Source organism: Harpegnathos saltator, unplaced genomic scaffold, assembly GCF_003227715.2.
Source record: "Harpegnathos saltator strain DR-91 unplaced genomic scaffold, Hsal_v8.6 scaffold31, whole genome shotgun sequence".
NCBI classification, from domain to species: domain Eukaryota; kingdom Metazoa; phylum Arthropoda; class Insecta; order Hymenoptera; family Formicidae; genus Harpegnathos; species Harpegnathos saltator.
Genome location: NW_020230106.1, coordinates 426,652 through 449,134, shown reverse-complemented (window position 1 = coordinate 449,134; position 22,483 = coordinate 426,652). Strand labels below are relative to the sequence as shown.

The following is a 22,483-nucleotide window of genomic DNA, read 5'->3' as shown; positions in this document are numbered from 1 at the left end:
GTCGCGCCGCGAGCACCGCCACGGTCATAGCTTGTTTATGTGTAATGTTATATCGGCAATCGGGGCTGTTCGCGCACGAGTTTCATTTGTATTTTACGTTCGAATTGCGCTCCCGCGCGAATTGCGCGCAGGCCGCAGCGGAGGCGCGAAACTCTTGCCCGCACTCGGAGTAATAGCCAATAAAGCTCGTTATTTTGCAATCAACACGGACATCGGCAGAAAAATGCTTGTTTTCTTTTATGCGGGCTTCGTTAGTCGCGAAGCGAGAGAAAGAACCGTGGTTTAGTAACGTTTATTGGGAATACCGTAATTAAACCGGGACTACCGCGTTTGCCGATAATAGTAAGCGCGAGCGTGTCGTGCGCCAGCCACGTAGATCGTAACACGCCGTGGTGGATTTTACCGCCATGATGGCTGCCACCTCCCCCTCTCGTGCGCGGCTACTTAATAAATAATGTCACGGCTGAATTTCTTTGTCCGCGATGTCCGGCTGTTCTTCGTCATTTCGTCCTCCTCGTTCGCCTCCCCTGCGTCCTGCCCTCCTCCTCTTCCTCCTTCTCCTCGTGTCACGCTCAAAGCCGCAGCTCAAAGCGTCGATTTTTGATAATTATAATAATTGGTAAATCGTCGCGCCGTGCGCGCGTGCGTGCTCGGATTGTATAGCGGACAGTCAATCAGCGTCCGACGTCGAAATATGTTTTAAAACGCGCCGGTCATCCTCAAACTGGCGCGCACGCTCGTTGGTCGTTCAACCGCACGGAATGAGATTTGAATTTTGCACGTATCACGCGACGTCAATCAATTTTGCAGAAACGCGAAACGATTTTGATACGTACGCGCGCTCGCGTATACGGTGTATCTTTTGTAATTGCAATTCATTTATATCGACTGTCACCACGCACGGCCAAAATGTGATTGAGCGGGAGAAGTAACTCTCAATTTCTTACCCCTTCCATTCTTCCTTTTTTTTCTTCTTCGTTTTTTGCTCTTACTGCGACTCAACTTTGACGGCGTACAAACGCCCCTACATTTATTCGCTCGAGCTTCTATGCGAGATAAATAGGGAGAAAAAGGGTGAGGAGCAGGCGAAGAGAGAGAGAGAGAGAGAGAGAACGCGAAATCTCCTTCACGTGTATTTATACGCGCGCGTCTTTACGGACAATAAATTGTTACAGTATCGAGGGCATTCTGCAAAACGAGACGTTGTAGCATTTGCATGTTATCTCGTGCTCTTTCGCGAAATTACGCCAGCCGTTGCGTTCTCTGAAAAAGCGCGGGGGGAGGATCGAGCGCGCGTATCGGCGTTATCTGCACGCAGCTTAGAGCTGCGCAGCGGCCGCGCGCGCGTCTTGGAATTATTTATTGCCCTTAATCACCGATCCGCGGCCCTCGGTAGCAGTTAACCCATATTTCTCGGGCTTAATGGCGAGAACAAACAGCGGCATGGTCCGCCGAATATCTCCTCGGACAACTAAATGTCTCGCGGGCATCGTGCGCGCCGTCTGCGAAATGTCTAATCGTGACGTTCCGCCGTTTGCACGTTATGTTCGGCTATTTCGCGTAGATGCACTTCCATTTGCCCGGCCGTGCAATTCTGCGCGCGCGGGCGAGCGGCGGAGGAGCGGGAAGAGGAGGAGGAGGAGGAGGAGGAGGAGGAGGAGGAGGAGGACGACGAGAAAGCAGGATGAAAAGTGACGGACGTTGTTTGAGAGACGATCGCGGCAGCGCGCGCGAGGCGAGCGATGGAAATGTCACACGTGAACTTGCGTGTAACGAGGCGAGCGATGTACCGCAAAAATCGTGCGATTTTACGAACCGGCCAGGTTCACTGCTCGCGCGCGCGCTAGCGCGCGCGCGTGGCGAGTAGTGTCCGCTTTTGCGACCGTTCGAGGTCGTGCTCTCTCGAGGTCCGACTAGAGAGCTTCATAGGAAGAGAGTGGCAAACTGATCACGTGACCAGGTCTCTGCTGGTTCGATGGAGGCACAAAGTCCTCTTGACCAATCAGAATATCGATATAGCAAGACATGCGATATAGACGACAGGTTGGTTTTACAGTGAATTTTACAAAGCAGTCTAGGCAATTCATATAGTTAAAACTTTTTGGTTGCTGTAACAAAAGTATTACGTTATACGAACAAACCGTAATCGAACAAGATATTTGTTCGACAGGAACTGAACAGTTTTGTCGGGCATATTTTGACCAAATTATTTTCTTGTTACAACAAAATTTTCGTTCACGCGACAATACATTTTTCCTAGTGTAGGTCCGACGAGCGCGCGAAAAAGCGCGTCGCTAATTCGCGCTCGTCGCTTCGGCTCTCACCGCGCCGATACCGCCGCGCCGGCCGTCTACGCCCGCGCGACGAGCGGCAGCATTATGAATCCATTAAAGTTCACGAGAGGAGTGCGACGTGCGGGAAAACATTATGTTGCCACGTTTCACGGGAGGGGCGTTCCATGCGGCACACGTTTCATGCATTTTTATCCCATTTCAAGGAGCAGCGCTACGTTACGTGCGAGATGCACCTACATTATGTAAACGTTCCTGCGTCTCTCTCTCTCTCTCTCTCTCTCTCTCTCTCTCTCCCGCTCTCTCGCTCTCTCTCTCGCTCTCTCTCTCTCGCTCTCTCCTTCTTTCTCGCGGTCTCCCACTAGATTATTTATTATACTAATTACGGAATTGCGAGACCCACGGAGTTCCACTTGCGCGCGCTCGGAGCCGACGCGACGTCGCGAATAAAGTTTTCGCCCGGAATAAGTTGTACACCGCGGAACGTGCACGCGTTCTTACGAGAGACACGAGCGCGTGACGAAGTTTATCGAAAGCATTCGGGCCTGACACGTACATTGAATTAATTTCACTCGCCGCGCGTCTCCTTCCGCCCGTGATTGGCTCCTTGAGACGAAGAAGAAGGCTAAAAGGACGAGACGGAGGAGCGGATCGCGATTGTCCATCTTTCTCTTTCTTCCGCTCATGCGGATGGTAATAGAGACTGCCTTTCTTCCTTTGATCGCTCCAGTGAAATGAGATTCCAAAGCGTCCCGGAGTCGGCGGAAAGACGGCGACGAGAGCCGATGACCGCAAGCGTTTCGAGTGGAAATTACCGAGTGGAAGACAAGCGCGTCGTACTTCGTATTTCGACGCCGACGGGATCTCGACGCGAAACGCTCGCGACGGCAGACGAGAGAAAGAGAGAGAGAGGGAGAGGGAGAAAGAGAAAGATTGCGACTGTTACAAGTGCGGGCAAAGCGTTTTCCGATCCCGCTGATCATTTGCGCGAACTTGTCCGCCTGCCGTTCGTTTCAGCCTGCCGCATGTAAACGAACGCGAGATTCGAGAAAAACGGATCGTTCAAATCAACAACAGGCGACGCGAGATCCTGAGAGACTCGTTGCGCCGCGAGTGTTTCTCTCCTTGTTTCCTTTACCAGCTCTATAAATGTGTAATCCTTCCGGTTGTCACCGATTCTTGCTGCTGGGAGTGCGTAATTCCCGCGGGAGAACGCATTTTGACGGAACTTGGATTGAAAATTGCGTGTATCACAAGCCGCGATTCGATTAAATGCTTCGGTAAACGTTGATGAGACACAATCAATTATGCTAATTGGGTTAATTATGTATAATAATAGATTTGCCGTTCTACATGAGAGGATCATTGCGTGGATCAAATTTTCAGTTAATTTCCTCGGAACGCAATAATCGCTGTTCGCCGTTGCTCGTTATCAATTATGTGGGCGATCTTTTTCACGTTGTGACCGACTGATAGATTAGCGATTACGTTTGGCAATACCTATAGAAATATTAGCTAATGATACGGCTAATGAGCAGAGTGCATTATAATCGCCGTTCGATGCGAGCGACGCGTGTGTTGTAACACGCCGTGTACCGGCTACGGAGGCAGTAAAATAGAATAAAGTCCATAAAACAGAAAAGGGGCGGCGCGGCGGGGGAGGGGGGGGGGAAGTGACACTTGTAAAAAATTTCATTCCGGTTGCCGCTGCTCGCGAACTGGGAGAGTCACGTCTTCTACGGAAAGACATCGAAAGTTGAGTAAGGCGCGCGCGCGCTGAAACTTTCGGCCTGACACCCGGCCGCCGTTTGTAAAAGGTCGAGAGTAGCAGCGAAACGAGTTTGCAATCACCGATCGATAGGACTTTAAATCACGCGACGAACTTTCAGCCGGCGGGCTGAAAAATTTATCGGAATTATTTATGGCCGTCGCGCGCTGACCGACAGACGCTTAATCCTAAAACACTGATTCGCGGACAGCGCGCCGCGGCAATCGAGCGCGTCCACGACTGTCGACGAGAGCGCGTCGCATAACTCTCCGCCGAAAAATATCATAACGCGCGAGTTATTATATTCCGCCTGTGCTCCGCGAGCGAGCGAGCGAACGGTTGTACGTAATCGTGACTGCGCCGTACATTGCGCGAACGCGACGTCGATAAATGTCCGCCTTCGAAAACACGTCCGAAAACAGACGGAGGCGCGCGCGTTATAATGCAGGCAGCAGGCGCGCCAACGTGATCGCAGGCTTCATCGCGTGTCCTTCACAACGACTCGTTTTTTTTATTGTTCGCAGGTGCAACAGGTTTGAAAGATCTGACGATAAACGTGCCGAACGTGGTGAGATCGGGCGATACCGTGACGCTGTCGTGCCACTACGACCTGGAGGGCTCATCACTGTACACGATACAATGGTTTCTCGATAATAATGAATTTTATCGCTACGTGTTCGATCGCGTGCCACCCGCCAGCACGTTCAACGTCTCCGGCATACAAGTCAACGTGAGTAATTAATTCCTTTTCTGTCGAGTAACTGAGGACTTTGGGAAATTTCCCGTCACGCGACCCTGAGGCTACCCTGAGGGTGGCGAAGCAGTGGAACTATCGACGATTGGCGCGCCCTACCTCCACCGAAGCGAAACCAACAGTATTTTGAAAAAAAATACGTTGAGCAAAGACGAAAATGTTTATTTATTTATTTATTTGGTTTTACTCTTACGCCCATGAAAAATATGTGATGCGTCTCTCTCTCTCTCTCTCTCTCTCTCTCTCTCTCTCTCTCTCTCTCTCTCTCTCTCTCTCTCTCTCTCTCTCTCTCCCTCTCTCTCTCTCTCTCTCTCTCCCTCTCTCTCTCTCTCTCTCTCTCTCTCTCATTACGTAAATCTAAAGAATTTTTACGAGAAATCACAAACCGGTAACCTTTGATCGCTGGGCAATCCCATGTTGAACTTTTACAACACAGTTTCCGCTGTGCGGCAGACAACGGCGAATTAGCGGCCTAAGAATCAGTAGACGAGAAAGAAACAGCAATAATCCGGAGATGTCCGGCGTATTTCACATTTAGCGTAACCGGTGCCTCATTTACGGTAATAACCGAGTCACCGTACGTTTACCTTTATTACGGCCAACTTCTCGATTAACCCGCAATAAAAATCTTATCTCCTTAATAACATTTCCGCCAAAGTTTATTATACTTAGTCTCGCTTACCAGAATGTTCATTACGAGTGGCGCTCATGCGACAAGCCGGGCCGAAATGACGAAAAAATTCGAATTATACGAAAGCTGAGTGAGAGGACGAGATTAAGGGCTTCGGGTGTCGCGCAGAGCCCCGATCGTTCTTTCACAGGCAAAGCTAAATCGCCGGGATTCGAATTCAAGCTCCTCGGAGCGTGCGATCTGATTGGCTCGCGGACTAGCGTAGTAGAATTCGTTCGGACGGTACCTCAGCCCTTTAATTAGCCCTTCAACAGCCCGACTATTCCGGATGCAGCGCTGAATGCGCACGTGGTAACATAACAGCCGCGCGCGATCGACGTTTGTTACGTGTGTCGCGCCACCGTAATTCATTGTATCCGTCGCGCATCACGTGACGTAATGGCCAGTAAATCAATGAAATTTATATTCACATGTCGAAAAAGTGAGCAACTACCGCGGGTAACTACGACGAGCTACCCGCTGTGGCGTAACGCAAGTTTCAGAAGAGAGCCACTATAGCGCGGCGTATCGTCCTGCAAACGATCGCTTAGCGGCAAACCACCATAGTGGCGTGTCGTTCTAAAAAACCATTTAGCGGGAAGCCACTGCAGTGGCGCGTAGAATCCGAAGGGTTAACGCCGCTGCACGCGCTCGAATCACCGCACCGGTGCTGCATTCCCACCGTACGACGTGCGTTATAAATTGTATTTATTCTCCGAAGGATGCGCATATCGATGCACGCCGCGGTCTGCTCCATTTATCAAGCGCGCGCGCGCGCGCGTTCCCTCGCTCTCTCTCTCTCTCTCTCTCTCTCTCTCGCTCTCTCTTTCTTTATCTTTCTTCCGAGGAGGACGCCGAGATAAGAAGAGCAAAGCAGAGTCGATTTTTGCGCTCGTGAGTAAACGACGGGCCGTACTCTCTCTTTCCCCTTCCCCCCCTCTGTTTTTTTCCTCTTTATAACTCGCGCTCCATCCGAGCGTAATCTATTTTTCCGCGGAAAACACAACCTGCAAGCAGTTTCGATAAAGAAGGAGAAGGAGAGATCCGAGCGGTCGGGTCTCTCTTCCCCTCCGCTCCTCTCTGTCTCTCCTTTTCTGTCGCGTCTCGGCCGATGGGACGAAAGTTCTTGCTGTTCCTTGGACAACCGCTTGCCGCCTTCTAATCTCCCATGCGCCCGGGAGCCTCCATTTTTCCGCCAGTGCGGCCGTGACGGAGGTAAAAGTTTCTCGCGCGGATGCAGGGGCGGCTGCGCAATCGATAGGCTGATTTATGGCGTGTACTACGACCGCGACACGACTTGAACCCGGGTCAAGCGAGTCTCGTGTTTTACCGGCGTCGATTCAACCGGCCGTCGCGACTCCCCTTTCCGACTCTTTTTTCCGCGCGAGCCTTCGCGAGGTGTGACTTCTCTCGACTTGTTCCGACGCTCGTGAAAATCGAAGTTCGCGCGCGCGCGCGCGAGAGAGAGAGAGAGAGAGAGAGAGAGAGAGAGAGAGAGAGAGGTGGAAAACCTGTACGGATCAGTTTCAGGTGTTGGCGCTTATCAATTGTACACGATAAGCATAAATGAGTGATACGTCGGAGAGACAAGCGTGCGCGGAGAAACGAGTACTTTCGAGCGTTAGAGCAAAGGAAGATAGGCGCAAAAGAAATTCAGAGCTGCTGCGAGATACCTCGCAGCAGCTCTGAATTTCTCCCCCGAATTTTACGCTGCGTTATAATTAAGACGATAACGAATATCCCGGGCGAAAGGTTGCCGCGGCAAGTCGCGTATGGTTCGCCGTGGAGCATCGGTGGAGCGTGTACATTTAATAGCATCCACAGCGCCGGCTTCCTACTAGCTTCCCATCCTTTTCACCTTTTGTCCGACGGCTCAAAGGAAACACGCCTCGGAGACCTGCGGGAAAATACTCCCGCAGGATGCGCGGGATGTGCTCTATCGATATAATTATCGCTGACGAGCGGTCGAAAACAGCGGTTGAAAATGGGGGATGGCGGCGACGAAAGTTCGCCAGCGGAAGGGGAGGTCAAAGTGTGTAACCGAGAGAGGCAGGAAGGTGCGACCTCGAGTGATGCTCGGCAAGATACCAGAGAGAGAGAGAGAGAGAGAGAGAGAGAGAGAGAGAGAAAGCGGGGAACGCGAGATTGAATAACAACAGATGGAACGGAACGGGGGGAACAAAGTGCGGGGTCGTAAGAGTCGTAAGGGGGGAGTAAATAGTCGGAACGACTACGGAGAACGAAACACACGCGCGTGCGAGGGGGATGACGGCGATTAAGGAGCGAGAGATGACGACAAGTGACGCGAAAGGCGGATAACGTATTCGCGGAGAGATGGTCGGATGGTGATTTCCCCTATTGGTCCGCGGAGTTTCGAATATTTCACGAGCGGTGATGGGCGATGAGAGAAAAGAGGAACGATATGAGAGGAGGAAACTATCCGGGGCGCGATGGCGGCGAATTGACGCCGACAGAGCTGCAAGGGCTTCATCCGACCTCGCGCGCGCGAGTCTTCTCAATTTCCCCGCTCTAAATGCGACACGGTAAGGATTCCATTTTTCCGATCTCCCCCCCCCCCCGCCGCACGGATTCGCAATCGTTTCATTTGGGATTTTCACCTGGCGCTTGGCTTCAGCGCGCGGCGATTTTCGCGTAATTTTTCGTCGCTGTATCAGACGTCGTTTTCGTATCGCCCGACACCGACGGCGGGCCCGCGCGGCGCTCGTTCGAAACGCGGACGACGTTAATAATGTACTGCGACGCATAGTTTCCGAAGCGATTTAATGAATGAATATTAATTCAAGAGCGAGTCTCGATGAGTTGAGTTACGACGTTGCTCGTCGACGAGCAAGGTTTAGGAACGCGCGGCCTCCTCCCGCGCGTTGCGACGCACACAGGAAAAGCCGAGACGGGGCGGGGCGGGGGAATTTTCACGGGCGCATAAAGCGTCTTAAGTCGGCGGATAGAAGCAGCTAACTATCGGCCGCGGGCGTAATCTTTATACGAGGAATTTACAACGACCCGCGCGTGTCTAACCGGGTGTAGCCGTCGGCGGTGGACGCCCTCACGAGGGGCGTTTTTGCGATCGCCCGCTTCTCGACGACGGTTACAACGAGAGATTATATCGTCCCCGGTCGTGGAGACGAGAGCGGATAAGCCGTCGCGCGCGCGCGCGTCTCTAAATGGCCAGTCGTGTAACTGCGCCGATAAACTCGTCTTTTTAGCGCCACTTAAGGATATCCCTCTTCGGCGATCGGCTTGCGCGTTACCGCCCTGAGACTGAAACATCTCGCTCGGGAGAAATGGCCCCGCACCCCGGGAGCACGCTCTCTCGTGGCACGTGAAACGCGATCGCCGTGATAGAACCGCTCCCACGTAGCCGGAGATTTAGGATAATAATTTTTCGCTATCCGATTAAGTTTCTATCGTCTATCCCGATTGGCTCGTATATCTCCGCCCCGCCGCCGAGTACTCTCGCCCGATATAAGAATAGAGGTGATATTTGTTCCGCGTGAGTCATGGCTCGTAATATCATGTAACGGTATTGAGCTATTGTTACTGCGATGTAATCGATGTTTCTGGAGGGAATAGCTCGCTCTCGCGAGCTCCCGTAGCATTCCATAAACGAACGAGCACGAAGAGTGAAATCTCCGGAGCGCCGTCGTTGCCGTGGCTTTTTCCGACGAAAGACTCGACGTCGTCGCGTATCGGGAGGGAAAGGGAAAGAGAGATAGAGATAGAGACGGAGAGAGAGACACCCTGAACGAATTTATCTATCAACAATACGAAAGTGGCCGTTCTCGCTAGCGCCGATTGCTTCGAAGGAAGCGCCGAAACGATGTCAGAGGTTGTTTCAGAACGCGTTAGTCCTCATCCCCCTTTATATCCGCGCAGAGAACTTTCCGGAGCGACGCGCACTCGCACTCTCGCGTAATCTCTCACGATTCATCCACGCCGAGAAAATCCGCAACCCGCGAGGAATCGCGAGAAGAAATTCGGAGATCCGACTCGAAGCAACTCGAAAGCCGCGAATCGGCGCGGACTTTTAGCGCGTGTCGCGCGCATGTCATATACTTATACCTGCACACGCACCTGGCCTCGTTTAATCCAGGGATCCAGGACACGCCGAAAAAGGTGATACACGCTCACACTTTTCATAAAAGGAGGCAGCGCGCGCCGCAGTTTCCGCCCCGGCGGATCCGAATAGTCGCGGCGCGCACAACTCTCCTTTCAATGATATTTTTCATCGAGCGTCTCGTCCACGCCGATGCCAGGAGCGGAAAAGAAACGATGAAAAAGACGTCCCCTCATCCGATATAGTTTGTAAAGGAGGCGGAGACGCTCGCCGTGATGAATATAAATGCCTGCGGTGGGAGGGGAGAGGGGGGGGGCAGCAGAGGCGCGCACGCGAGGCCGCAAAAAGAAACGAGTGCGCGGGCGGTTGTAGAATCCAGATTTCAGCGTGCAAGGGTGCAGGATGTAGGATCGATTGCGACGCGGAATGCAAAGCGGTATTAGCCGCGCTTAATATCAGGAGGATCCGACGCGCAGGAGGATCGAGTGAAGAAGAGAGAGAAGCGCGCGCGGCATTTCGCGCAAACGCGAAATGTTTCGCGTAAACGATCCGTTCGTGTGACATCACGTAAACAAATCCGCTTATCCGCGGTTAACTACGCTCGCATCGGATTCGCGCGCAAGCGGTAATGATATCTTTCGTTAACTTGGCGACGCGTTATCCCCATCGTTATACGCATCACTTGTGTGTGTGTGTGTGTGTGTGTGTCCGTTAAATCATGATGATTTCGCTCGTAAAAATTTCGCGAATAACGATGCGAGCTTATCTCGACGCAATCCAACTTTGCTTCTCGTAAGAGAGAGAGAGAGAGAGAGAGAGAGAGAGAGTCTCTCTTTTTTTCTTCTCTCTCTACCGTCTTTTACACCGCAACTTTTTATTCCCGTACGAAGCGGTCGGGGAGCGATGGGGAGGAAAGAGGGACGCAAAAAATTGCACATCGTTCCTCGCCGTTCCAAGTTTTCGCGAAGAATATGCATATTCCTCTCGTCGACGTCGTAGGAAGTCGAGTCGCGCAGCGGCGACTTATTTTTTCACGTAACAGTCGTAACGCGCGTCTCGAATTCGACGACGTCACTTTCATCGATATTGCAAGATGGAAACTTTCGTCCTTTGTTCTCCGGCGCCTAAGAGACAGCTAAAAATGCGATGCTTCCTACAAAGATGTGTCAGTAAAAAAGCCTTACTCGTCGCGCGCGCGCGCACGCGGTAACCTATATCTAGCAGCATCGTCGACGGAGAGGGGTTTGCTTCCTCGTTCTTCAAACGTCTGTAAAAGCACTCCGAGGAACGTCGTTTTGAAAGGAATCTTCGCGAATGGTGTTACTTCCCGGTGACAGTTCCGCTGAGATCCATGCTTTTAGCGAAGTTACCCGGGAACGCGCACGCCCGCGGATCGATACTTATTATCGTTTTCCCTCGTCCCGATAGTCGATGCGACGGAATAACTAAGCACAAGCACCGCTCTGATAACCGTTTCGCTCGCGCGCGCGCGCGCTGCGCCGCGCGTGTCGTCCCTTCGCCGCGTCGTCTAATTATTTCGTCATTACGGCGGAGCGCGCGCTAATAAAAAGCGACTAATAAAAAACACGAACGCGTTAACCACTCGGAGGGGGAACGCCCTCGGCTGTTCGTAATGAATATTCCCAGCATCCCATTCGCATCCATCACCGAGCTTCCTTCCGCGACTCGAGAGATCACAGGGAGTGTTAAAATTTAATTGCAACACGGGGGGCAAGGATGGGGGGAAGCAGACACGCTCGCGCGAAATTATCGTTTGCGCAGGAACCGCCGCGGAGAGAGAGAGAGAGAGAGAGAGAGAGAGAGAGAGAGAGAGAGAGAGAGAGAGAGAGAGAGAGAGGAGAGAGATCACGCGAGAATAATTTCATGCCGACGAGTTATCGGCGCGAGAAAACACTCGCGAGCGCGGATGCTCGGAAAGATCGCGATTATACGAAAGCGTTCCCGACTATCGACGCGAACCACCGTGAAAAATGGCGAAACTTTGCGTAAGCTAGCTGCGCTATCGTAAAACCCGACTGCAGAGGGGGAGGGGGGAGGGCGGAGGAGGATGGTGGGCGCGCGCGCGCGCGTCCGCGCGGGCTACCTTCTGGTAGGAAATAGCGAGGGTGGAACCGAACTGCACACCGGCTGGAGCACGCTACATCACAGACTTCGGCGTTTTACAGATCTCCAAATCGAACACACACGACGTGACACTGGTAGACGTGTCCAGGAAGCTGACCGGATGGTACAAGTGCGAAGTATCCGCCAGCAGCCCTTCCTACCACACTATGATCAAAAAGGCCAAGATGGAAGTGGTCGGTAAGTGTGCGTTCGATCCGCCAAGTATTAAAACGTTTCTCTACCTCCTTCGCTTTTCGTCTTTTTCTCTCCGTTCGCCTCCTTTCGCTACGAACACGCGTTTTGCACCGGGATCGTTCGAAAGCGCGCGCGCGCGCGCGCAGATGCTTTACCAGTCTATTTCGCGACTCGATTCCGAAGCGGTGATATGTTTCGTAAGTACGTATGGGGATCAACGGTCCTGGCACTGATACCGGGGGGTTTAGGCGAAATCGATGTAGCCTGTAACGCTCCCCGATGAGATACTTCGTCGATTTCCAACGGACAAACCGGATCCTCCGCTCGCGACTTTGTCTCTTAAGCGCTGTTACGTGTCGTGTTTGCGTGTGCGCGCGCGCGCGCCGTCCAATCTTGCTTCCGATCGTAGTCGATCACGAGTGACGGGCGCTCCTCGTGACGATTTCTTGACAAATCACCGCTTCTCCAGCGGGGAACGTGTGTATTTTCGATGCGTTGTACGTACATTGAGCGCAATACACTCGCGAGTTTCTCCGCGCGGGACCGGCGCGCGCCGCGCAGCTGATCTCCAGCGTGATCGGGGAGAAAACTCGCGCATCGAATAACGCGTACATGCTCGCTCGCGCGGGCGGGCGTACCTCAACACGGTCGAGAGCGCAGAAATCGTGACGCGCGATAGGGATTACAAATTGTTGAAACGAAATGCGCGACGGTGTCCGAGGGATCAGCCGGAAACACAGCAGTCATCGTCGCGGTAGCGAGCACGCCGGGCTCGTTGCTCAAGTGTTGCCGGTGTACGCGCTTCATGACGCGCCCCTCGGCGCCGCTGGCATGTCGCCAGATGTCGAGTTAGTGCCGCGGCAGCAGTCGCATGTGCTAAACGACATAATTATTATGCCTTAGACGCCCCAAAAACGGATCCTACGATTCGTACGGAGAAGGAGCGCATAGTGGTGGACGAGACGCTGCGAGTCAACTGCACCACGGGCAACTCCCGACCCGCCTCCACCGTTACGTGGAAGCTCAACGGGGATTTCGTAAGTATCGTCTCTCGCCTCGCCCTGCTTCGCCTTGCCGTCGTCCCGACGACCCGCCGTCTTACCCTGTATATATACGTCTTCGGGTAGTAGCTACGTGACCCCACTGGATGATTAGAGTCGCGCGCGCGCGCGCGCGGAGAAGACTCGAGCCTGTGCCTATTCCATTCTGTTTCATCCAGTCACCTCTCCCTCCCCCTCCCTCACCCTCCTTCCATTACGTCTATCCCGCCGCCGTTCTACTACCGCTCACTCGGGGCTTCTCTTTCTCGCCGATACGTGACACAAACACACACACAAACACACACACACATGTGCCGCTGTCGGAAGATTCGCGTGAAAGAATCGACACGTACGACACGGAGCCCGTGGTAAATTTGCAGCACGTAGCGCGACGCCGTATGCGAGTTGATCAATTGCCGTGTAATTAAGGAGAGAATGACCGAGTTGCGAGAGAGGAGCGAGCAGTGTCGCGCGCCAAGTTTAATAGTGTAATTGTCGCGGCCGGGAAAAGCCGCTACCTCTCTCTCTCTCTCTCTCTCTCTCGTCCCTTCGTGCGTGAAGGATACGTGTCTCTACTCCGGTACTTGCGGGCGAATAAACCGGCGGTATAGCGGCGGAGACAAGTTGTTGTAGAAAGAAGGGGGCGCAGCAATGAGATTTTACAACTTCGATCTCCTTTTTTAGAGGCCGCGCACACCAGCTGGCAGGATATACGCTATCGAGCGTCTGCGTTTCGCGCGCGCGCGCGTCTCGATACCTACGTTTTATCGTCACGACTCAATATATTGAAATTTAATAAAGGATGAACTGTGTATGTAGTCGGCGTGTCACTTTGGAACACACAGCGATAATATTCCGCGCACGTTCGCACGGACGACACGATTGTCAATAAACTAAGTTCGTGGATGGAATTTTGTATCTAGATGTTCATTTGCATGGCACTCGGCGCGCGCGGCGTCAATTAAAGCCACGTAAAAACGTCGACGCTTTTTTTCAGTGGAATTGGCCTTGTTTTAGTAAACGTAACGCATTATAGAAAAATTCTCCATTAATCTGGACGAAAGAGCATTCCTCCGGCAATTGGCTCGTGTCACGTAAAATTGCGTTATAAAGCAAATCGCGCTCGAAGCGAGCGAAATACAAATGAACGTTACGTTCTAGCTATAACGCTGGAACCTCATACGCGCGTTAATCTCGATATCGAGCATTTTTTTACTCGTTACGCGTTACGCCAAATTAATTTACGAAAATCAGAATGGCGCGTTGCGACGTATCTGAATTTCATCGTTGATTCGCAACGACTACGCGCGCGCGCGCGTGCGTACACAAATTATCATTTTAAACGTTTCAATATTGCAGAATACGCCGCGCGCCGTGCGTACAGAGACGCGTGCCTTTTGTATTTTGTGCTTAATGACGTTTGAGCTGACGCATATTTTTCCAATTAACGTGCGTTTCCAATATATATATTTTTCGCGACACGGAGTATGCAAAATTTCATAAATAATTTCTCGCATAAAGTATCTCGAATTGCCTCGTATCTACGGGACGTGTACGCATATTTTCGTCATTGGCGAAATTGTCGCCGACAAATACGAGATCGAGCTGGCTTTATTGCTATTCGCATAGTTTCCCGTTCGCTGTAAAAACGCGCGGAATTTCGTCCGCGCAGATATTCGGAAATCGGCGAGCCTCCCTCGGGCGCGCCCGATACAACCAGCGCGCGGGTATTACGCGCGCGAAATGTGAACGCCGCGTCTAGATTTAGAGACGTATCGTCTCCCTCTCTCTCTCTCTCTCTCTCTCTCTCTCTCACCGCGCGGTAATCGCTTATCGGAGCGTCGTTAAACGACCAGCTGCAGCTGCAGCTACGGAGATGGGACGCAAATGAGATACGCGCGTGTTATAGGATACTTGGTGTGATTAACCATTAAGACGCGACAGGCCTCCCCCTACCCTCTCCCTACCCACCTCCTTTCCTTCTATAAAGTAGATAAATCTCGAGGAACTTTCGAGTGGAAAAGCTCCGTACGCTAGTAATCTGTAGTGCCTTCCTGTCGAGTGCAGCATCAAACGAGCTACGATCGAGCAGCGCAAAAGAGTACTGAGAGAAACAAAAGAGGGGAGCGAGAGGGAGGGAGGGGGGAGGGGGAAAGGAAAGAAGGAAGAAAGACAGACGAAGAGGATTAAGCGACTTATTCATATCTTCGCGATCGTCGAACGTTCTCCATGTATCGATCGGCGCAAAGTTTCATTCTTCACGCGTCTCGATTAAATGTTTACGCGTCGCACGCCGCGGCGCACGCTCTTTCTCCTCGTTCTCCTCTTCCTGCCTGTCTTTCTTTCTTCGGACCGCATCCTTCTAAATTTTCTCGGGGTCGGAGCATTAACCGCGTTAACAAGTTATGCCGTTGCGTACTTTTATTCGCGGCACTTTACGGGCCGCGCCCCGTAGCTTTGTAATTTAATTCAGCTTTAATCGCATCGACTTAATTGCCGGGGAGGAGAGCTCCCGCCGGCGCGCGTTTACGAAAACAAGCTCAATATTTGCGCGCGTTAACTCGCTCCCGCGCATCGGGCGAAATGACGAGAAAAAGGAGAGGCTTATGAAATAAAGTGAAATAAAAACCGCGCGACACAACATTGCAGGCTCTTATCTTGACGAGCGGATCCATCGCTTTCGTAGAAAATACCGGCGGTTTAAATAAACCAGGGCGCGCGCGCGCGAGAGGCGCGATATTTTCCACTGAATATTCGTTTCCAGAGGCCGGCGCGCTTTGTTTTTGAACGTGCAGATTTATGCCGTCCTTTGACACTTTTCATTCCGACGATTGAAACGGCGTAACTCACTTTCGGCCGCTGTGGAACTGGGAAAAACGTCAGCACGGCGCGGGCTCGCCTCGGCACGGCGGCGCAGCGATTTAACGGAATAATTTAGTTGATTTAACGAAACCCGCGAAATAACGATTTATTTGCATACCAGGCATCCGTGACCCTTCGACCGTACGCGAATGTATCTGAATGAATCTTGCTAAATTTGATTCCTGCCGCGTCGCATAGGAATTTCAACGAAGCCCGCTCGAGAAGGCACGTGATGATACTTTCAATCCCCGCGACCGGCCGAAACGCTGAAATGCACACGCATTGTAAGAGATTAATGGAATTCGTCAATAATTAAATAATCCTGCTTCAGTGCTCCTCTATTTAACATAATATTCCACGTGTGAATATTTCGCGGGTCGTTTCGCGACGCGCGTTCGTGAAACAATTTACATTTAATTAACGACCTCGCGATAGCATAATTTTTATATAAGCAGAATTACCAGCCCTAAAATTGATCGTATTGTTGTTCGCGATAGCATTTCGCACTCGGCGAGTGTAAGCGCGCGATGTTTTTGCGGTGGAATAACGCTGAACATAATAAACGATTGTAGCAGAAAATCACGTTAAAAATGGTTAAAAGCGAGAGGCGCGTCGCGCGCGCGCGCGCGCGCGCGCGTTTCTGTTGCATGAACAATAATTACTTAACATTTTAAACGAGACGTGATTATTTTTCATTTAACACGGAATCGTATTGTCACACCCGGCGATTTCCTCGTCAATCTGTTTTAAATACCTTTTCCCGCGACAAAAACGACAAAGGGAATTTCACTTATGCGGCTGCGACGCGACCGAACGCGAGAACTGTGTCAATTCGCAGCCGCGCGCTTTAATGGAAATGTTTAGGAATTTTTTAATATTAATATCGGCGCGGCGGTATCGGAAAAAGAATTGGTTATTAAAGCAATCCCCGGCCCGTGGCCCAAATGTACAAATGAGCGGGACCGGCGATTTTAGACGGACGCTCGCGGGACGGCGCGTGAAATTGAATCGCTCCGCTTTCGGAATAAAACGAGAAGCGGAGTAAGCAGCGAGGGCGAGCGCGTTCGGACGAGCGTAAGTGAAAATTCGCATTTCCGGCGGCGAAAGAGGAACAATGCTTCCACCCCGGGATGAAAGCGTCCCGACCGAAAGTGCACAAGGGTCGTCGTCGTCGTTTCGCCCCTCTATATTTTCGGTTTCTACCCTCCCGTGGCTGCCGCGCGACACGCGTGTTACCGCTCATTCTCCTTGGGCGTAGCTATATCGCTATTGTTGACAACTTCCTTTAGGAAGGCTCTGTCCTAACGGGACAGCATTTTTCCCCTATCGCGGCCGCCCGCACTCCTCTCTCGCCGACGGCTCCCCGCGCGAGCACAATCCACCCCCCGTTATTCGACACAATCTATATAGTGCCTGCGATCTGTTTTTCCTTATCACGCTCGTCACTGGCGTTAATATTAACGTCGCGTGTCAATCTACTCCCAGCGTCAATTACACACGCCATCTCATTTCGCCGTATCTTCGTCACATCAAGCCCTGACTTTTTATCCTCCCTGTCCATCATCGTCGAGAGAGCTATTCGTCGTCCGCAGCGAGCAAAAATTACTGATCGCGATACTTTTCACCAGGCAGATCGATCTGTACGCGCAAGTTACGCTTTTTACAGACGCATAACCGCGCTTTCATTTATAATCGGATTCATTTGCTAATAACACAAGTCGATCGTCCCCCTCTCTCTCTCTCCCTCCCTCTCTCTCTCTCTCTCTCTCTCTCTCTCTCTCTCTCTCTCTCTCTCTCTTTCTCTCTCTCTCTCTCTGTCTCTCGTTGGCAGTCATCACGATTCTCAGCTCCGCACGAACAAACAATTTCGCACTAATGCTGAAAATACCGTCGGAGCGTAGTGTTAATTCGGCAACGACCGTGTGAGATGTCAGACGGAGAAAATTAAACGGCTCTTACGTTCGATAGGGGAGGAGAAATTAGAGGACCAAGATAAGAAGGACTCTCTCTCTCTCTCTCTCTCTCTCTCTCTCTCTCTCTCTCTCTCTCTCTCGCTCTCTCGCTTCCGCCGGGAATTTCGTTCCAAACGTGCCCATTCGGAAAACGTGAACTTATCGAGTAACGATCCCCTCCACGTAATGCCGAAACCGTGCGTCGAGTTAGAAAATCGTTCTCATCGATTGACCACTTGCTTACACCGCCCTGCGCCCTGCCCTGCCCTCCGCGATCCTCTGCGCGTTTTCTTACGTTAGTACGTATATAACCGGCACATACATTTGTCCACTTAGGTAGGTAGGTAGGTAGGTAGGTAGGTAGGTAGGTGGGTGTACAAGTATACGCTTGATCCGCTGCCAAGAGAGAACCCCGCCTTCGCCCCGCTCCCGTCTCAAATCAGGTTTTCGCTCATATTTTCTCACCGCCAATATTTCCGCCTTGCTTGCCGCGCTCCACCGGAAAGCTTTGCCCCGGCATATGAAACATCCGCGAATATTCCGGGCAAATAATCCCCTGGTCACACGGCACGCGCATTCTCGTAAATCCGAGACCGAACGTAATTTTCGGACTTTTACTGCGTTTTCCGCGCGCCTGATTTCCATTTCGAAAGTTCCCCGGCAAGTTACGCGATAAATTATACAGTAAATATTGCGCGACTGCGCTAACGAAAAACGGCGCGGCCGAGTGATTTACGCTTCGTACGATAAAGCGGGACTTTCGGCTTTAACGTTTTCGGATTTAAACGGTTCGTAAGCCCTTTTCGCCTGAAATCCTACCGGCGCCCCGATATTCTTCGTAATTGTAACGATCTGCGCCCATCCCCTTTGAACTACACGGAAATCCCATCTGTTCTCTCTCTCTCTCTCTCTCTCTCTCTCTCTCTCTCTCTCTTTCTCCCCCCCCTCCTCCTCTTCCTCCCTCGGATTCGTACATAATCATGTGAACACGGTTACGACGCGCGCTGTCAGATTAATCCCGTCGGCATACGCTTCTAGACACACGGACAAATATAGTATTCCGCTCCGTGGAGTACAAGATCCGCAAGACCGTCGCGCGGAAAATGTATACGCCGCGGGCGGAGAATATTACATTCGCAAAGACAATAGCGCGAGAGCACGATCTGAGCGCCGAAACTCTATGGCGTCATCAGCGTGTCAATCAATCCCTCTTCACTCCGAGACTGAGAGAGAGGAGAGAGAGAGAGAGAGAGAGAGAGAGAGAGAGAGAGAGAAAGAGGGAGGGGGTGAGGTCCAGGGAAGAGGTGGAGAGTGAGAGAGCGCCTACAGAGACGGTAACATCATCAGAACCCAATTTCGATCGTATGTATGAAGAATGTATGTAATGCACTTTAGACCTGAGGCTTATACGCAGACACGTACGCGGTGAGAAGTTCTCGCGCCGGAATTCTCTCTCTCTCTCTCTCTCTCTCTCTCTCTCTCTCTCTCTCTCTCTCTCTCTGTCTCTCTCTCGCGCGCGGGCGCGCGCGACGTACGAACGTACGGACGGGCGGAAAAGAAGGTGCGCGAAAGAAGACGGCATCCGTGATGGCATCAGCTTTGTGCTTTATGCTTTATGGATGTAGCCTGTATCCGCACGTGACACTGCGCGCCCGCGGACATGATGTATGTCCTTGTTTGTTCTACAAATGATAACGTCTCCTTTGGAGCTCCGCGAGTTTTCTTGCCTCGTGATGTAGCGGACGATCGAAGACAAATTCGTTTCTTCTCGGCCATATATATTCTTCTCGGGAGTAGTTCTCGCTCGTACATAAAATAAACCGCCCCCCCCTCCACCTCCGCTTCCCGCGCGCACGCTCGTGTGTATTTATTGCGAAAACCGTACGACACGCATTTATACTTTCGCCGCGCGGCACGGCTCTTCGGGAAAAATTCACGCGTCTTAGTACGACAGATGGTGCGACCAAGAACGGCAACGATCGCGAAATCTCAACCCTTGGCGCTTTTTACGCGACGTTGACGACTCACTCGTGTAATTTTCGTCGAGATATGCGTAAGGGATTTGTTTCTCTGCAATTAATTCAGGCTAGTAATTTTCTTTGAATTTTGCATAATTTCAGCGCGTATGTCAGCCGAGTCGACATGTGCGGGACAGAGTGCCAAAACTCGTAAAACCCAGATTAGTGCACCGCGCAAGCACTTCAAGCACTGAAATCGCTGTAATCGCGGACAAAAGATTGCTGACTAGCACTTGTCACCTTCCTTTCCATCTGTCTGCCTTAACGTTCATTGAGCTTTCCCTCTCTCTTGAAATTTATATTTCTAGATGTACATAATCTTTAATAATATGTCAAAGGACGGTATATAATTTGAGAGAGAGAGAGAGAGTGAGAGAGTGAGAGAGAGTAGAGTCTTGAATGAACATTAAGTTTTACAGTTTGTGAAAATTTATACCGCGTGTATCACAGAGAATCGCATTACTGCAGCTAAACTCGATGCACATTCATATTCGTCCCTGGAAAGTAATAACACTGAGCGAGTAGTACCCCAACCCACCTCACTCCACATTCCGCGCATTTTTTTCATCTTATTCTCGCACAGAAACAAAGGGTGCAGCTGCGATAGACGAGTGAGACAAAAGACAAGCTTCATCTGCATTAAGAGCAACATAACCACGTGATATCCTTAGTAAGCAGCAACAATAATCCTCTTTGTGAAATATGATAGCAAACGCAAAAGGTATTTCGATACGCGCACGGTTTCGTAGAATAAGCGATGAGATAAAGATGAAGAAAGAAAGAGAGAGAGAGAGAGAGGTCTTCTTTAATAAATCCCTTGTTAATTATTTTACGTTACATGTTTTTCAACTTTATCGATCTTTTCAAATAGGATAATAACAGATTGTCTCTCGGAGCGTCTGCTCACTGTGATAAGAGATTCACCATCCACGAAATATTATAAGCGGATGAAAATTTTTACAGTTAATTCTGCAGCAAGGTATGTCGATCCGCGTAACGCAATTCGACACGACAAGAAAAAAGGAAAATGTTTATAAGGCACACGTTCGAGCATCGCGCTTCTATCGCTTCTTTTAGGTCGCAAACAATTCGCAGTTCACCGTGTGGCATCACAAGACTTCTCACCCGGACGAGTCCAAGGCCACAAAGTCGCAGATAGAATTTAAAGTGACGAAGGATATGTTCCACGGCGGACACTTACACCTACGCTGCACGGCGGCCATCGCAGACGTTTATAGGAAATCGGCGGACATCGATATCACCGAGGACGTGCGGCGTATCGCGTCGATGACCTCGCCGTTCGAGTCGCCGTACGATCACCGTAAGTATCCATCGACCATACCACATTATTTTCCGTTTTCCGAGCTTTATCAACCACGGGGTTCTCTCTCGCCTGTATAGTCGTTCGACCAAAACAATGCATCTCCCTTCTCTTGGCCGCGTCCTCCTTCCGTTTCGTTCTTTCTCTCATTTTGTTCGTCAGAGTGTTTGATGATCGGAGAAACGGACGGACGGAGTGACAGTCAGCTAGCTCTCGGCGAGTTCGATTCGCGCGCGTATCAGCGCGATAATCTCGACGTCTCCGCGAAGAGAGACGCGAGGCGGCGGCACTTTCCGCGTCACATAACGCCGCCGGTGTCAGGACAACACCGAGTCGAGGCGCGGCATCAAGATAGCAACACGATCAACCATCACTGTCGGTAGAAAACTAGCGTGAAACTGGAACGTACATTAGTTGGACGTATCTATCGCGACTGGCGCTCGTCAAGCGCGCGCTTACAAGTTACGGCGCGCTATCGAGAACCGAAGCAAGTTTGTCGATCAAGCCAAATGGGACGGCACGAGCGGGGCACACATAAATACTCTTTCTGTACGCGAGTAACGCAACGTCGAGCCGAATTACGGCGATCGACCGAATCGCAGCTGCGCAATTCGGTCCCCTGACCACGGGGAATTTAGCTACTTATCAAACGATAGGAAGAAGCGAATCGCTAAACGAATTGTAAAAGTTATAATGAAGCAGGAAAGCCGGGAAAAGGAATTCCCGCAAAGGGGGGGGGGGGAGGTGGAACTGCACAGCGCTCCCGATCGACTCATTTGATTTTTCTTTTCTCTCTCTTTTTTTTTTTGAACTTAGCGTAAACGCGCGAGCTTTTCTCTCTCTCTCTTTCTCTCTCTCTCCCCCTCCCTCCCTCCCTCCCTCCCTCCCGATCGACGAAATAAGCCGCTCCGTGGCAATTTTTCAGGGGGAATTCTTACGGTGTGCACAACGCGCTTTAAAGTATAATTAATACATTCGACACCAAAGTATAAATATAACACTCAATCAACATGCAATCAGTTAATGTGAATCTCGTCGACAGGTTAAGTTGATAATATCAACAGTTCCTTTTATTCAATATGCAGAGAGGGAGAGAAGAGAATCGTCGCACGTAGGGCGCGCGCAAGTCGCTAATTCCGTTGGCGCAAAGTTGGCTTCGGAACATAACGTGCGGACCGCGGGCGAAGTTGCACAGTGCAGATTTTACAATCGAGATCCTACTTCCATAATCATACAGGACGAGGAGCAGGAGAGCGGGAGCGTTTCTGCCGAGAGCGTCAGCCAGCACTCGCCGAAATGCTCCTTTCGCTGACTCCCTCGCGGGAGAGACACACATTTGTACTGATTCGCTCGCGAAAGGGAGACAGACTCGCAGTTATCGAAACGGCAGAATCTCGCGACGAGCGCGAGTTA

At 51.3% G+C, this 22,483-nt stretch overlaps 1 protein-coding gene across 1 annotated transcript in view; it reads left to right on the top strand.

Annotated features, from left to right (window-relative positions):
- Positions 1-22,483, top strand: part of LOC105189203 (uncharacterized) — a 99,847-nt gene that overhangs the window by 59,780 nt on the left and 17,584 nt on the right. Inside the window, exons 2-5 of the mRNA XM_011151156.2 lie at positions 4,584-4,789; positions 11,745-11,880; positions 12,781-12,914; positions 20,827-21,070. Coding sequence (XP_011149458.2) covers positions 4,584-4,789; positions 11,745-11,880; positions 12,781-12,914; positions 20,827-21,070 — 720 coding nt within the window. The remainder of the gene's footprint in view (positions 1-4,583; positions 4,790-11,744; positions 11,881-12,780; positions 12,915-20,826; positions 21,071-22,483) is intronic.